Source organism: Capricornis sumatraensis, chromosome 17, assembly GCF_032405125.1.
Source record: "Capricornis sumatraensis isolate serow.1 chromosome 17, serow.2, whole genome shotgun sequence".
NCBI classification, from domain to species: domain Eukaryota; kingdom Metazoa; phylum Chordata; class Mammalia; order Artiodactyla; family Bovidae; genus Capricornis; species Capricornis sumatraensis.
In genome coordinates, this window is record NC_091085.1 from 68,122,925 (window position 1) to 68,137,892 (window position 14,968).

Sequence of the window (14,968 nt, forward strand, 5' to 3'; positions counted from 1 at the left end):
GAATTTCCTGCATTGGAAGGTGGGTTCTTTACTAGCACCGCGTGGGAAGCCAAGGTACAGCCTTTCTGTTCAGCACTTGTAGGTCAAGAAAAATATTCCCCAGCTGACCAAGACCTTCCGCCTGTCCACTGATCACTCATGGCCCTCACTGGCACATCCCAAGAGCTCTGGCCAATGGGAATGATGATCTGTGGAGGCCCAGTCACTTGTTCGCTTTGGTTTGTCTCACTCCGGGCTGCACACGGCAGTGGTTACCCTGTGGCAGACCACCATCCACATTACTTGAGTGAGGGGTGAGTGACCAGAGTTTGTGGTGGAGAGGCCTCTAGACAGGCGGCCCAGAGGCCCGGGTGCTAGAGCTGGGTCTCTGACGGATCAGCCCAAGTAACAGGTACGCTCTCTGCCGTGACCTCCGCCTCCCATCTCTAAGAGATGAGCATTCAATTAAATGGTCTCGCCAACCCGTTCCAGACCTAAGCGTCATCCTTTCTAAGACCCTGGACCCGACACTCATCCTTTCTATGATGGACAGCAGAAAGTCCTCCAGAGTCCATGGAGGGAAGCCCCATAGTCCATTTGTTCCATCGCTAAGCCATGTCCGACTCTTTGCGACCTGGTGGACTATAGCATTGCAGGCTTCCCTGTCCTCTACTATGTCCCGGAGTTTGCTCAGATTCACATCCAGTGAGTCTGTGTTGCTCTCTCTCCAACCATCTCATCCTCTGTCATCCCCTCCTCCTCCTGCCTTCAATCTTTCCCAGCATCAGGGTCTTTTTCAATGAGTGTTCTTAACATCAGGTGACCAGAGTATTGGAGCTTCAGCTTCAGCATCTGTCCTTCCAGTGAACACTCAGGGTTGATTTCCTTTAGGATAGACTGGTTTGGTCTCTTTGCAGTTCCTGCACTTTGGTTAAGCATGGGGATTCTCAGCATAGACCCTGCTGACCTTCTAAGTGTGTGAAGCCTGGGTGAGTTCATAGGACTCTCTGGGCTTCCTGTACCTCATCTGTAAAATGGACACAGTAATGGTGCTATTGTGAGGATGAGATTTACAATGATACCTATATCATGCTGAGAGTAGCCTGGCACACAGAGTATGCCCTGGAAGTGTGTTTGTTGTTTCAGCAGAAGCCGAATTGATGAGGTTTGGGCTACATAGATTTGTAGGGCTGAGGTTCGTTAGGGTGGGGGTGAGACACGTGTGCTAAGAAAGACCCTTGTCACCCTCTCCTTGCACCACGGCAGCTGGGTGGAAGGCTTCTGGTAGTCAGCAGGATCCAGGCGGCTGGGGTCTGCACCAGTTGTGGCAGGGCTGGCCCACGGGCAGCTCAATTTGCTTTGATAACCACCGCCACCCCCCCACCCCCCCCCCCCCCCGCACACACACACATGAGAGGAAGGGCTGGGAAGGCTCACACCGGGGGATCTCCAAGGCAGGGGCTCACGCAGATGCTTATGTCTAGCTCTGGCTGGGAAAGTGGCACTAATGTCCCCTGCCATCTGTGCCAGCCATCGCCACCCACCCTGCAACAGCACCACTCTTTACCTAGGACTACTGTGTCCTGGGCACCGGCTCCTGCCGTGTGGAGGGCATGGAGGATTCAGCACAGGCACCCAAGATCCCAGCGCCAGCTGCCTGCGAGCGGGTGGAAGAAGGTGGTTTTGACCTTCCCCTGGCTCCACCTAGGGCTCAGTTCTTTCAGAAATGGGCACGGGGGAAATGGGCACGGGGATCAGAGTTAGGAGATCCTGGCGTTGGGAGAGCAGGACCAGAATGAGAAGGGCTGGCTGCAGTCAGATGTGATGGCATAGCTGCTGTATTTTTAATCCTTTCAGCTATGCCTTGTCCTCCTTTCTGGGCTTCCAATTCTTGAGAGGCATGCTTGCATGCCTGCAAAGGCATTTCAGTCATGTCTGATTCTTGGTGACCCTATGGACCGTAGCCTGCTAGGCTCCTCTGACAGTGGGGTTTCTCCAGGCAAGAACACTGGAGTGGGTTGCTGTGCCCTCCTCCAGGGGATCTTCCCAACCCAGGGATTCAACCCGCATCCTTTACATCTCCTGCATTGGCAGGTGGATTTTTTACTGCTAGCGCCACCTGGGAAGCCCCTTGAGAGGCATGCAACCTACCAATTAGGAGCTAACCAGCCTAATTTGGCATCCAAGCCCTGCTTCTCACCGACTGCATGACCTCAGGAAGGCACTTAATTGAAGTGTCTTGGAGGAGAAAGGCAGGAGAACAAAGGACAGGTGGGATAAATATGCAGCAAATTGCAAGATGATAATATTTAAGCCTAACCATATTAGTAATTACATTAAATGTAAATACTCTAAATACTCCATTTAAAAGGCAGAGTTTTTCAAACTAGAGGAAAGAAGCAAGACCAAACTACATGCTGCCTGTAGGAAACAAAGTTTAAATAAAAAGACACAAAGAGATGAAAAGAATGGAAAAAGCTACAATAATCACTAATCCAAAGAAATAATCAAAACTGGAGTAGATATTATAATCAGAGACAAAGATTTGCATATTTATAGACTACATTATATATATATGCATATATGTGACTCAAAATTTTAAAAGAGAAGAAAATAATGTAATAAACAGGTAAGAGTTGGAGACACTTCAGTTAAGTTGTACAAATGGCAACTAAGCATATGGAAAGATGCTCAACCTTATTAGTCTCTGAGGAAATCCAAATTAAAAGCATCGGATTTAAAACAATGCAGTAACATCACAATATTTTAGGGTAGTTAAGACTTCAAGCAGTGAGCATATCAATTGGTGGTGCAGAAGTGGAAGACCCAGAACTCTCATTTACTGCGAGTGGGAGTGTGGAATGGTACAGTCACTTCGGAAAACAGTTTGGTAGTTTCGTAAAAAGTTAAATGGGTGATCTAGCTATTTCACCCCTTGGTATTTACCCCCAAGAAATGAACACTTACATCCATACCAAGTCCTGTACATGAATGTTCATAACAGCTTCATTTGAAGTAGCCGAACATTGGCAATGGTCTAAATGTCCATCCATGGGACTTCCCCGGTGGTCCAGTGGCTAAGACTCCTCACTCCCAATGCAGGGGGCCCAGGTTCCATCCCTGGGTGGGGAACTAGACCCCACGTGGCACAGCTAAAAATCCCAAGTGCCACAACTAAGACCCATTGCAGCCAAATAAATAAACAGTAAAAAAAATTTTTTTTTAATTAAAAGCTGAGACTTGTTTCTCGGTGCCATGGCATATATCAGTGGACATACTTAAGTGCTGTGACAAGCCCAGCTCAAAGAGGCTTAGGTATAAAAGGATCTTTGTGGGCTCAGATTTTGGAAATGCTCTGAGGTAAGTTTCAGGCACAGCTCGATCCCTGGGGTGTAACTCAGGCAGGTCTTCCCCACTTGGTGGCAGAGGCAGCCTCTAGCAGCAATAGGGAAAGAGCTCCCCAATCCCTCCACACACACACCTTTCTAAACTGGTCCTGGAGAAGGTCTGGGTTCACCCTCGTTGGCTAGACTTCGGTCAGCACCATTGGCTGAACCAATACCTGTCTGGGGTGAGACGGGGGCAGGGTGGGGCGGGTGTTGAGGGGATCTCATTGCACTGGATCGGCTGCCAGGGGTGGAGTTGGCCAGAGCCAAAGAATAAGGACAAAAAGTAGGGGGCGGACACTCTTCAAAGGCAGACAGGACTGAGTTACCAGAAGGAAAGGGCATGGGTCTCAGCAGGGAAGAGCCACGGATGACCCTGCATCAGGGAACAAATCCAGTTATTTTTATTTTTCTGACAAGGTAGCATATTAACATGCTTCCACAAGTCAAAAGTCATCAAAAAGATCACTCCCTCTTAGGACTTCCACCCTGTTCTCTCCATCCATTGTAGGTAATCAATTTCATCAAGTTCTAATTTATTCTTCCTATTTCTTCCATTAAGATAAGTAGATATCTCTGTGCTTTCTTGTTTTTTCCCTTATTTAGACAAACGATAGCATTGGGTGTGTGCTTTTTTTATACTTGCTTGCTTCACTTAACAGGAGAAAGAAAAATTTAATTGAGGTGTGGTTGATATACAGCATTATATGTGTGTAATATAGTGATTCACAATTTCTAAAGGTTATGCTCCTTTTGTAGTTATAAAATATTCCTTTGCTGCACAATATATCCTTGTAGTTTATTTTATCCATAGTAGTTTGTACCTCTTAGTCCCCTCCCCCTATCTTGCCCCTCCCCTTTCCCTCTCCCCATAGAAACCACTGGTTTGTTCTCTGTATCTATGAGTCTGCTTTTGTTGTTGCATTCTCTAGTTTCTTTTAGTTTTAAGATTCCACACATAAGTGGTCTCATAACAGTATTTGTCTTTCTGATTTATTTCACTCAGCATAATACCCTCCAGGTCCATCCATGTCGGGAAAACATTTTTGCTAGACATACTATTCTTGCTGTCATTAGTATTGGGTTAGCCAAAAAGGTCATTTGGTTTTTGCCAAAATATGTTACCCGAACGACCTTTTCAGCCAGCCTAATACACGGGATCATGTGTAGACTTAAGTGTGCTTAGTCGCTCCGTCGTGTCTGACTCTTTGGGATCCCATCTGTAGCCTGCCAGGCTCCTCTGACCATGGGGATTCTCCAGGCAAGAATATTGGAGTGGGTTGCCACACCCATCTCCAGGGATCTTCACAACCCAGGGATCGACCCCAGGTCTCTTGCAGTGCAGGCGGATTTTTTACCGCCTGAGCCACCAGGAAGCCCAAGTATATACAAGGGAGTGTTGACTTATATAATAGGATATGGGCGAGAGCATGTGAATGACTGCCAACCTTCTCTCTGGTGAATGGTGTCTTTTTATTCTCCCAAACCTGGGTTGTAAGTGAATCTCCTCTTGCAGATGGAGGCAAATATACCGTCCACGACTCCCAGGCCCCCAGTCTGAGCTTAGAGGGCGAGAACTCCCCCTCCAGCCCCACCGGACATGACTGGGAAATGAATTATCAAGAGGCAGCAATCTACCTCCAGGTGAGTATCTCCCGGGCAGCACCTGGCCCTTCTTGCCACGTGTTGGTGGAGACAGGGAGCCAGGCTGTGTTGGATGCATGCCCAGAAATCCAGTTCTGGCTTTAGTGCTCCGTGTGTGAGCTTCTCGTTTCATAAGATCACACCGGGAGAGCCAAGCTGGCTGTGCCCGTGGGCTTGTTCCCAGGACCCCAGTGTGTGGCCCTGCCTGCCCCCAGGTTCCCCTAGTCTGTCCATTTGGCCTCCCCCTGCCCTGCCCCCTCTTCTGGAGAGGCTGGTTCTTCTTTTATCTACTGAGTCCAGCTGACTTAGTGTGAGGAGTCTCAAGATGTTTATTCCTTCCTGTTTATCCTGCTGCTGCTTTCATATTTGCTATTCCATGCTTGGTTTTTGTTTTTAAACAAATTTTAAAGTCTTTATAATTCTGTCTAAGTGTATCTTAATTTATTTAACTATCCTGATAAGGTTGGATATTTTCTCTGTTTATATTTCCCTTACTGTATATTATGCATTTCCCTGTTATAAATTATAATAGGAGGATAATCTATGTCTTCAGCTATTTCTCTCTTTTTCTCTTTAATATCAAGGATTATTTTATTAGGAAACACTCCAAGAAATAGAATCGGTGGGTTGAAGGAATCGACATTTTTTAGGGCCCTTGGTATATTGTATTGAATACTCTCCAGAGGGAATATTGCCTGTTAACTGCTAATCTCACTGTCTGTGGCATTTTCACCTTAATCTTGTCATTTTTGTCATTATAAGATTTCAGCTTCTGCTGAAATTTCAGCATTGAGTAAGGGTTTGGGTGAGGAAATGAGATTTTTCTTAAGTTCATTTGAATGATCACTTTCCCTTAATCTTTCTTTTTCTTTGAAGCAGCTCTCCCTTTTAAGTATTTGCTTTGCTATTTTCAAAGAAAATTTAATGGAATTCAGATACTTATTTGATAGCTGTTTGGGTGTCTGTGTGTTTCTCACGTTTTATGGCTGTACTCCTCAAGGAATGCGTTTTGATTCAGGTTAAGGCAGAAATGATTCAGGTTAAGTAGAAATGTTTTCGGGAGATTTTAGCAAGCTTGGGCATGCCTGTTGATGTGGCAGGATCACCCTATACACTGTCACCCTCTCTAAGGTTGAACAGGTGCTAGATAAGAGGCCAGAATGGATCAGAATATGGAATTAGAATCGCTGCTTGGTAATTCCTTCTTTCCTTAAGCAGGTGAGAACATTAGTAATAAAAATGGCTATCATCAAATAATAAATGTTGGAGAGGGTGTGGAGGAAAGGGAACTCTCCTACACTGTTGGTGGGAATGTAAATTGGTACAGACATTAAGGAAAACAGTATGTAAGTGTCTTAAACAACTAAACACAGAGCTACTATATGATCCAGCAACCCCACTCCAGGATAATATTTGGGGAAAAAAAACCCTCTAATTCAAAAAGGTACATGCACCTCAGTGTCTATAGTAGCACTGTTTACAATAGCCAAGGCATGGAAACAACCCAGGAACCCAAGTGCCCCTCAACAGACAATTGATTTAAGAAGATGTGGTATGTAATACACACACACACACACACACATGAGCGGTGAAAGATTACTCAGCCATAATGAAGAATGAAATATTGCCATGTGCCATAGTGTGGCTAGACCTAGAGAATATTACTAAGTGAAGTAAGTCAGCTAAAGAGAAATATAACTTCTAAGTGGAATCTAAAAAATAATACAAATGAATCTATATACCACAAAAAGACTAAGTTAAGTATGTCCTTGCTGATCTTTCTAACAACCTTACCAAGCAGTTTGGTCATGTCCCAGTTCGTACACCTGAGACTCCCAGGGGCTAGTGAGTCCAAAGCCAGCCAGCTAGTAAACTGCCAAGCTTGGATTTGAACCGTGTCCATCTAGCCTCCAAATGATGTTCTTTCTTCTCTACGTGGTGGCCACATTTCTGTACCTGACCCCATGTAGTCACTCAAAAATGGGTCATGTCTTTGGGGAAGAAGAGGTTACAGAACAGAAGGTAGCATATGGTGACTTTTAATATATGTTATGTATAATTTTACATAATATGTGTCTATGTATGCACAGGTACCCATTCACATCTGGAAACTTATTTGTCAGAATATTAAAGGTGATTATTTTTGGCTGATGGAATTTTTACTACCTTATAATTCTGTGTATTACTTGAATTTTTTTTTTTTTTCAAAAAGCTGCATCCTCTTGTGAAATTAAAACTAAAAGCAGAACTTGGATCCCCGTGGACAGTGGTTTCTGGCTTGGAGGACGGTGTTAGCGGGTGTCCGATAGCTGTTTTCGCGCTTGCGGATGCGCTGCAGCACAGCCCCCGAGCCAGGTTGCTGGTGCGCTTGGGTGACTGGCCCCTCGCTGCTTTGAGTCTATCTGGTGCCTGCGGTTTCCTCTCTTCCTAAATTTACCTGTTAACTCACTCACCCACAGGAGCCGTGTGCTTGGAGCTCCTGTTGCCACCAAGATGGTCTGAGTTTTCTTTATGGACTTCTGCCCCAGGGAGCAGAGATTAAAGGCCTGGAAGTCACGTACAACCGGCCTGCCTTATTTTTCCTAATCATAAATTTCCTAGTTCATGGTCAGCAGCTAGGAAATACGGCCAGTGTTCTCCTTAGTGCATGCATGCCCAGTCATGTCCGACTCTTTGCGACCCCATGGACTGTAGCCCACTAGACTCCTCTGTCCTTGGGGCTTTTCAGGCAGGAATACTGGAGTGGGTTGCCATTTCCTCCTCCAGGGGACCTTCCCAACCCAGGGATAGAACCCAGGTTTCTGCGTCTCCAACATTGGCAGGTGGATTCTTTACCACTGCGCCACCTGGGAGGCCTTAGCATCTGGGTCAGGATAGAGACTCAGATCCTAATTCACTTGGTCCTTGCTGGGGAAGGCCTCATCTTCCATCTGCCCTGAGGCAATTCCAAGTCCCTGAGGTCAGATTTGAGAGCCCCATGTCAGTGGTTTCCTCTTGCCAGACCTTCATCCCTGGCTACCGGTTGGAAGAAATTACCCGAGAATTGCATTTTCTAGAAGTCCAAGCCAGAAGCTCCTCAGGCAACCATGTGTGACCCCTGTGGCCAGGGCGGTGGTGGTGAAAACCACAGCCCGGCACAGATCACAGGACAGGGAGCGAGGCTTGCCCAGCTCACCCTCCGTGTGACTCCAGGATGTTTGTTCCCTGCCCTGTCAAGTCTGTGGTTTGTCTTTTATTTTTTTTTATCACGAGGATAGTGATGTATCCAGCTTCAGGGAAGTGACTCGCTTGAAGTTCCGCTGCAAACCACAGCCAAGGTCAGAGCTCCCAGCCGCCTCCCAGCTACTGGATAGTCCTTGGGCTGGGCAGGCGCCTGGAGAATGATCTCTTGCAGAAATGCTTCATCTTACCAAACATCTATTAAACGCCCACTGTGTGCATCAGGCACTGTGCCAACTGAGGTCTTGACTATATCTCTTGCTCTCCCAGTTCTCTGTAACAAGCTTGGCGAGCTGAAGCCACTTCTGGCTAGCACGGGAGCCCACTGGCCAGAGCTCCTTCCATGGCACCATGTGCCACCTGGCCCAGAGACACTTCTTCCTGTTAGCCTGGCTTTGTAACTTCTGCAGGAATCACGGGACATGCGTGGGTTAGTTTCACTTTTGTCAGAATAAGGGTTTATGAGGATGGTTGCATGTGGCCTCATCCCAGAAGAGCCAAATATTGGAATAGCTGAAGGTCTGCCTGCATTCTAGAACACCCGGAATGCTTTTGGAAAGGCTCTGGATATCCCTTCTGGGGGTCTGACCCTTTTCTCCTTTAGAGACTGGAGCCAAGGGCAAGAGCCTTTGTTCTGAGTGTTTGCGCTGAGAGTGATCGAGATAGGTTCTCCTGACTCAGCATCATTGGTGTTGAGGACCGGATAATTCTTTGTTGTGAGGGGCTGCCCTGTGCATTTTAGCAGGTTTAGCAGCATCCCTGGAACTGACCCTCTGGATGCCAGCAACACCCCCCAGGTGTGACAACTACACGTGTCTCCAGCCCTGGGGTGGGGTCAGGGGAGGGCAGGTCGTAAACACTGCCCCCATTTGAGAAGCACTGAAGCAAGGCAATGCATGAAAAGTAAATGCTGTCTATGTGTACACTGCTGGATGGGATACTGAGGTGATGAAGTTGATGAGGTGGGACCTCTCTTACTTAGGCCTGTGCCCACCAACCCCAGGGAGGCAGTGAAGATCCCCTACCTCCCCCAGAAGACCGACCCTAACGGGGAGGGTCATCAGCTTGTATTCTCAAGTGGACCATTCCCCGGGCTCCATCATTTGTTTTCCGCATCATCAGCAGGAGGCCGAGACTAGACAGAACAGGGCTGCTGGAGTCAGGCTGCCCGGCTCTATGGGCTTGGGTGGTACAGAGGTTCCCTGTCATTGCTGTCAAATGAGAAGAAATAGAAGCACTTGCCTGGAAGGCAAGTTGTCAGGACTGAAAGGAATGTCGGGGCTCAGTGGAGGGCACTCAGTGGGGGTCAGCTGCTGTCTCATTGCTGTTGGGGTGAAAGCATCAAAGGGTTAGGAAATTAGGTGGAAATAGAGTCAGTTAAGAAGTGGGGAGACTTCCCTGTTGGTCCAGTAATTGAGAAGACTTTGCCTTCCAATGCAGGGGGTGCAGGTTCCATCCCTAGCTGGGGAGCCAAGATCCCATATGCCTCATGGTCAAAAAGCAAAACAAAAACAAAAACACCCCCACATAAAACAGAAGCAATATTGTTACAAATTCAACAAAAACTTTAAAAATGGTCCCACATCCAAAAACTTTTTAAAAAGATAAATAGGGGGTGGGGGGTGGGGGGAGGTGGGAGGAGGGTTCAGGATTGGGAACACGTGTACACCCGTGGTGGATTCATGTTGATGTGTGGCAAAATCAATACAATATTGTAAAGTTAAAAAAAAAAAAGATAAATGGGATGGAGAAAGATGAGTAAAGCAGGATTCTGAAAAAGGGACCCTCAAGCTTTCCCCTCCATGTTACTGCTAAGTCACTTCAGTCGTGTCCGACTCCTAGTGACCCCATAGACGGCAGCCTACCAGGCTCCTCCGTCCATGGGATTTTCCAGGCAAGAGTACTGGAGTGGGTTGCCATTGTCTTCTCCGGGAGTAAGTACGGTCGATCGTTAACCCATGGATAGTTGTAAAGGTGAAAGAACAGTTTCCATGTTACCCAGGGAGAAGGGGGCGAAGCCAGGACACAGTCATGACTAGCTTACCCCAGACCCGAGCACTTAACATCCCACACCTGAGTGAGACTTCGGTCTCAGAAGGGACCAGATGCGCCCGCTTCCCTTTGATCTCTTGGGCGTAATATCCTTTGATTCCTCTGAGTAGTTTTGGAAAGAAGCAAGTCTTTGAAGCCCCATCAGCGGCAAGGGCGAGACCTGAGGGGTGTGCTAAGCTGTGAAGATAATACCTAATTTTCCGTCCTCTCTGGTCTGAAGCTCCACCCACCTGCCAAGAGCCCGCCCCTTTCCCCGCCCACCACATCCCACGTGCCTAGCCGCTTTCGCATGCCAGGCGCCCTGCTTCGTGCAGGCTCACGCACCACCGCGACTCTCGCTCTTTCAGGAAGGCGAGAATAACGACAAGTTCTTCACCCACCCCAAGAACGCCAAAGCGCTGGCGGCCTACCTCTTCGCACACAACCACCTCTTCTACCTGATGGAGCTGTCCGCGGCCTTGCTCCTGCTGCTGCTGTCCCTGTGCGAGGCTCCCGCCGTCCCCGCGCTCCGGCTGGGCATTTACGTGAGTGTCCCGGTGGCCGCGGGCTGCGGCTCTCTGGGGGTGTCGGGGGTGGGAAGGCGGGCAGAGTAACTCAAGCCTGAAAGGGAGCATTCTGGAAGGGGAGACACCCCACGGATTTCAAACGGGGAGGCCCTGGGAGTAGCTGGCTCACCAGTCTTGCCTGGAGTCCCCGCCCAACGCAATGCACCACCCTGAGTCTCTCTGGGATTCAGTTCCCTTGTAACTTCCAAGGAGGGGCGGGGGTCGCCGTGGCCATGCTTTGGCTCCAGGTGAACAGCATACTGATCAGCAGTCCCGCCCGCTATCGCTAAAGAAAAGCCAGCAGGTGCGCTCACTTCTACTGGGGAGTGGCCAGTGACGCTGCGTCTCCTTCACGCCCTGTGGCTGCAGGTCCATGCAACCCTGGAGCTGTTCGCCCTGGTGGTGGTCGTGTTTGAACTCTGCATGAAGTTGCGGTGGCTGGGCCTTCACACCTTCATCCGGCACAAAAGGACCATGGTCAAGGTGATGTGTCCATCTCTTTCCAGCATTTCCTTGTCAACTTCAAGCCTGTATCGTCAATTCAACTGCAAATCCCCCGTGTGCTGCAAAGCGTGACTCTGGGTCCCGGACCTCACCATGCTTCCAGCTTTGCTCTGGGTGTCACAGTGGTGCTGACAGTAGCTAACATGATCCGGTATTTAGTTCAGGCCAAGCACCAGCATGGTGACCTTTGTGGGAAATGTGTTACTATTCCTAGTTTACATCCAGCCAGTCGCAAGAGAATGGGATCTGGATCCCGGAGAGCTGGGATTCCAAATCAGCCTGGTGTGGCCTCCACACCGTGCCAGTCAGTGCGTTATTGTCCACTTTCTCTGTGGCAGAGAGAGACATAAGTTGGGATATGTCAGAGCGGTATTTCGCAGTGTCAGAAGTGCACACACTTAATGGGCAGGATGTGCCCAAGGAATTAGAGATCAGGACATGCCGAAGACCCCAGGGGCCCTCAGGAGGTAGCTAGAACCAGGGGGTGGGTGGCTGCGGCCTGCAGAGTGGTGGTTTTGTTCAGCGGGTACCCTCTAATGAGCTGCTGGGAGCATCAATCAAGCTTGTTCTCCTGGGCCAGCAGCGGTGGACTTCTCCCTGGGGCCTGCCTGATGTTGGGGGAGGTGACAGAGGGCGAGGGAAGGGCTTCTCTGGACTCCCCTCGGGGATGGGGAGGGCTGGGGGGGCCAGTATCTAGCAGGCCCTCTATCTGGGACTGGGGCGCAGGGGCTGACAGTGCACCGTGCCCGGCCTCCCCCAGACCTCCGTGCTGGTGGTGCAGTTCGTGGAGGCCATCGTGGTGTTGGTACGGCAGACGTCGCACGTGCGGGTGACCCGGGCGCTGCGCTGCATCTTCCTGGTGGACTGTCGGTACTGCGGCGGCGTCCGGCGGTAAGGCCTGGGGAGGAGCTGCGCACTCAGGCGCTCTCACGGCCCGGCCCGGCCCCCTGGGTCCGTGGTGGCGCAGGAGCCAGTGAGTGAGCTAGCGATTAGGTCCCTCCTGCGCTTGGCTAGGTCACAGTCCTGATCGCTTCCCTCTGCCATTCGACCCCCACAGAGGGGAGCGTGGGCCTCCCACTGCAGTTCAGGTCTCCTTCCTCCGGGTCCAGGGCGCTCTCCCGTCATTACCTGTGCTTCTCTGGGGCTCCCGGCACAGTATCTGCCCAGACACAGCCTGCAGCAGGAACTCAGTGAAGTCCACGCGACTCAGCAGGCGGTCCTGACACCTCCCCTGGGACTGGGGGACTGAACTCAAAACAGGCCATTAACCTAAGTTCAAGCTGAGTTTTTGTTGTTTTTTTTAATGATAGTGTGTGTTTATTTTTTGTCGGTGCTGGGTCTTTGCTGCACGGGCTTTTCTCTAGTTACAGAGCGAGGGCTTCTCATAGTGGTGGCTTCTCTTGCTGCAGAGCGTGGGCTCCAGGCACTCAGGCTTCGGTAGCTGTGGCTCTCCAGCTCTAGAGCACAGGCTCAGCAGTTGTGGTGCACGGGCTTAGTTGCTCTGAGGCATATGGGATCTTCCCAGACCAGGGATCGAACCCATGTCCCCTGCATTGGCAGGTGGATTCTTCACCAGTGAGCCACCAGGGGAGCCCTGGACTGAGTTTTGAAAATCCATCTAGAAAACCTCTTGGCTGGGGTCCTGTGAATGAGAGCGGGCTAGCCATTCACTCTTGGTGAAGTTGCTCAGTCGTGTCTGACTCTTTGAGACCCCATGGACTATGGTCTACCAGGCTCTTCCATCCATGGAATTTTCCAGGCAAGAGTCCTAGAGTGGGTTGCCATTTCCTTCTCCAGGGGATCTTCCAGACCCAGGGATCGAATCCAGGTGCGCCTCATTGCAGGCAGACGCTTCACCATCTGAGCCACTGGGGAAGCCCATGGGGTCACTCTTGGTTGCCCGTCCACAAAACCGGGGCACATGTCCTCGGACTGAGTGGCCCTGAGATGTCTTCCTGCATCCCATGCAGACTGACCTTGGCACCCGAGGCCATGCACCCGGCCTGGGCCTGCCTGCTCCATCCCTTGCAGGCACTTGCCTGCTTGGGCTCAGTAAGCGCCACGCCTGCCCTGGTTCTTTCCCCATCACCCCCAGAGTGGAAGTCCTAGGAGATCACTGAGCGTGGCATCACAAGCCAGGGTGCGGTGGGATTTAGTGTTCCAGGGGTTGGGAGCACCAGGCCCCCATCCCAACAGGGCATCCTGCACTGAGGAGTCCCAGACCGTGCCCCTGGGCCCCAGCCCTCCACCCACCGCCCCTCACCCCTTCTGGCCCTGTCTCCCCCCAGCAACCTGCGTCAGATGTTTCAGTCCCTGCCACCCTTCATGGACATCCTCCTGCTTCTCCTCTTCTTCATGATCATTTTCGCCATCCTTGGTGAGTTTTTTCCCAAGCCCCAGTACGCAGGCACTCTCCAAAAGCAAACTCATCGTTGAGAAAAAAGGCACTTTGACAGTTTTAGAGATTCGGGAAGGTTTTCAGAACGATAGAAACACTTGTAGACTCCAGCTTAGGAAATGCGGTATTGGGGGCAAAAAAAATAGAAGCCACCTTTGCAACCTTTCTTGATCTCAGTTCCCTTTTGCTCCCAGGGGGTGCCCCCGGCCTTTATTCACGCTGATGCGTGGAGATGTAGGCCATTCATTTTCACTACAGTGTCATGATCCAGTATGTGAATATACCCACGTTTATTTATCACTTCCTCCAATGGTGGGCATTTTCCTCTGTTGCAGATCACATTGCTGCGAACATTCTCCTGCCTTTCCCGGCGCGCACACAGGGGAGTTTCTCTACAGCATATGCCTGGGACCTTAGGGTCGACATAGTTCAGCTTCACTAGGTGTTAAAGCAAGGTCACGCCCTTTCTAACACCGGGGAGGCCTTGCCTCTTCAGATAAGATCAAGTATTGATGACTCCCACATTCAGACATGGGCTTTAGATAGTGGCAGTCTCAGAACACGGCAGGGAAGACCAAGGTCCCTTCCCTGGTGCTCAGATGGCAGAGACAGTGGAACCAGAGGGCCGTGACTCTAAGGCCGCCCCCAGTGCTGAAATCCCCAGGCCCTCATGACACTCTGTTCCCTGAGCCATTGACTCCCACCTACCCTACCTCACTCTGGATAGAATTTCCTTGGTGTTCCGAGGGGCTGACTTCCCTTAGGGGCAGAGTTTCAGGATTTCAAGGACTCAGGGGAATAGCCCATTCCAAGAGGGAGGACATTAATGGTGCCCCCACCTTGGACCCTCAGCTGCAGGAGAACAGTGGGGTTCCTTTGAAGTTGTTACTCAGTTGTCATGTTCTCAAAACCAAAGATTGCAAACCAGCAGTCTGGGTTCCAGACCCAGCCTACAGATGAGTTTTGTTTGGTCTGAAACTGTTGAGCCAGCATCTTATGTTTTATCTTATTATTTTAAGATTTTTTTTTTTAATGTGGACCATTTTTTAAAGTCTTAACTGAATTTGTTACAGCATTGCTTCTGTTTATGTTTTTTTGGTATTTTGGGCACGAGATATGTGGGATCTTAGCTGCCTGACGGGATTGAACCTGCACCCCTTCCAACTGGCAATTGAAGTGTTAAAAAAAAGTTAATTAATTTTAATTTTTATTTAATATTTACTTTAAAATATTTGTTTGTT

General features: G+C 49.7%; 1 protein-coding gene across 1 annotated transcript in view; it reads left to right on the forward strand.

The window, feature by feature from the left end:
* Positions 1-14,968, forward strand: part of TPCN1 (two pore segment channel 1) — a 60,456-nt gene that overhangs the window by 21,087 nt on the left and 24,401 nt on the right. Inside the window, exons 2-6 of the mRNA XM_068989566.1 lie at positions 4,882-5,009; positions 10,628-10,804; positions 11,195-11,308; positions 12,090-12,220; positions 13,618-13,706. Coding sequence (XP_068845667.1) covers positions 4,882-5,009; positions 10,628-10,804; positions 11,195-11,308; positions 12,090-12,220; positions 13,618-13,706 — 639 coding nt within the window. The remainder of the gene's footprint in view (positions 1-4,881; positions 5,010-10,627; positions 10,805-11,194; positions 11,309-12,089; positions 12,221-13,617; positions 13,707-14,968) is intronic.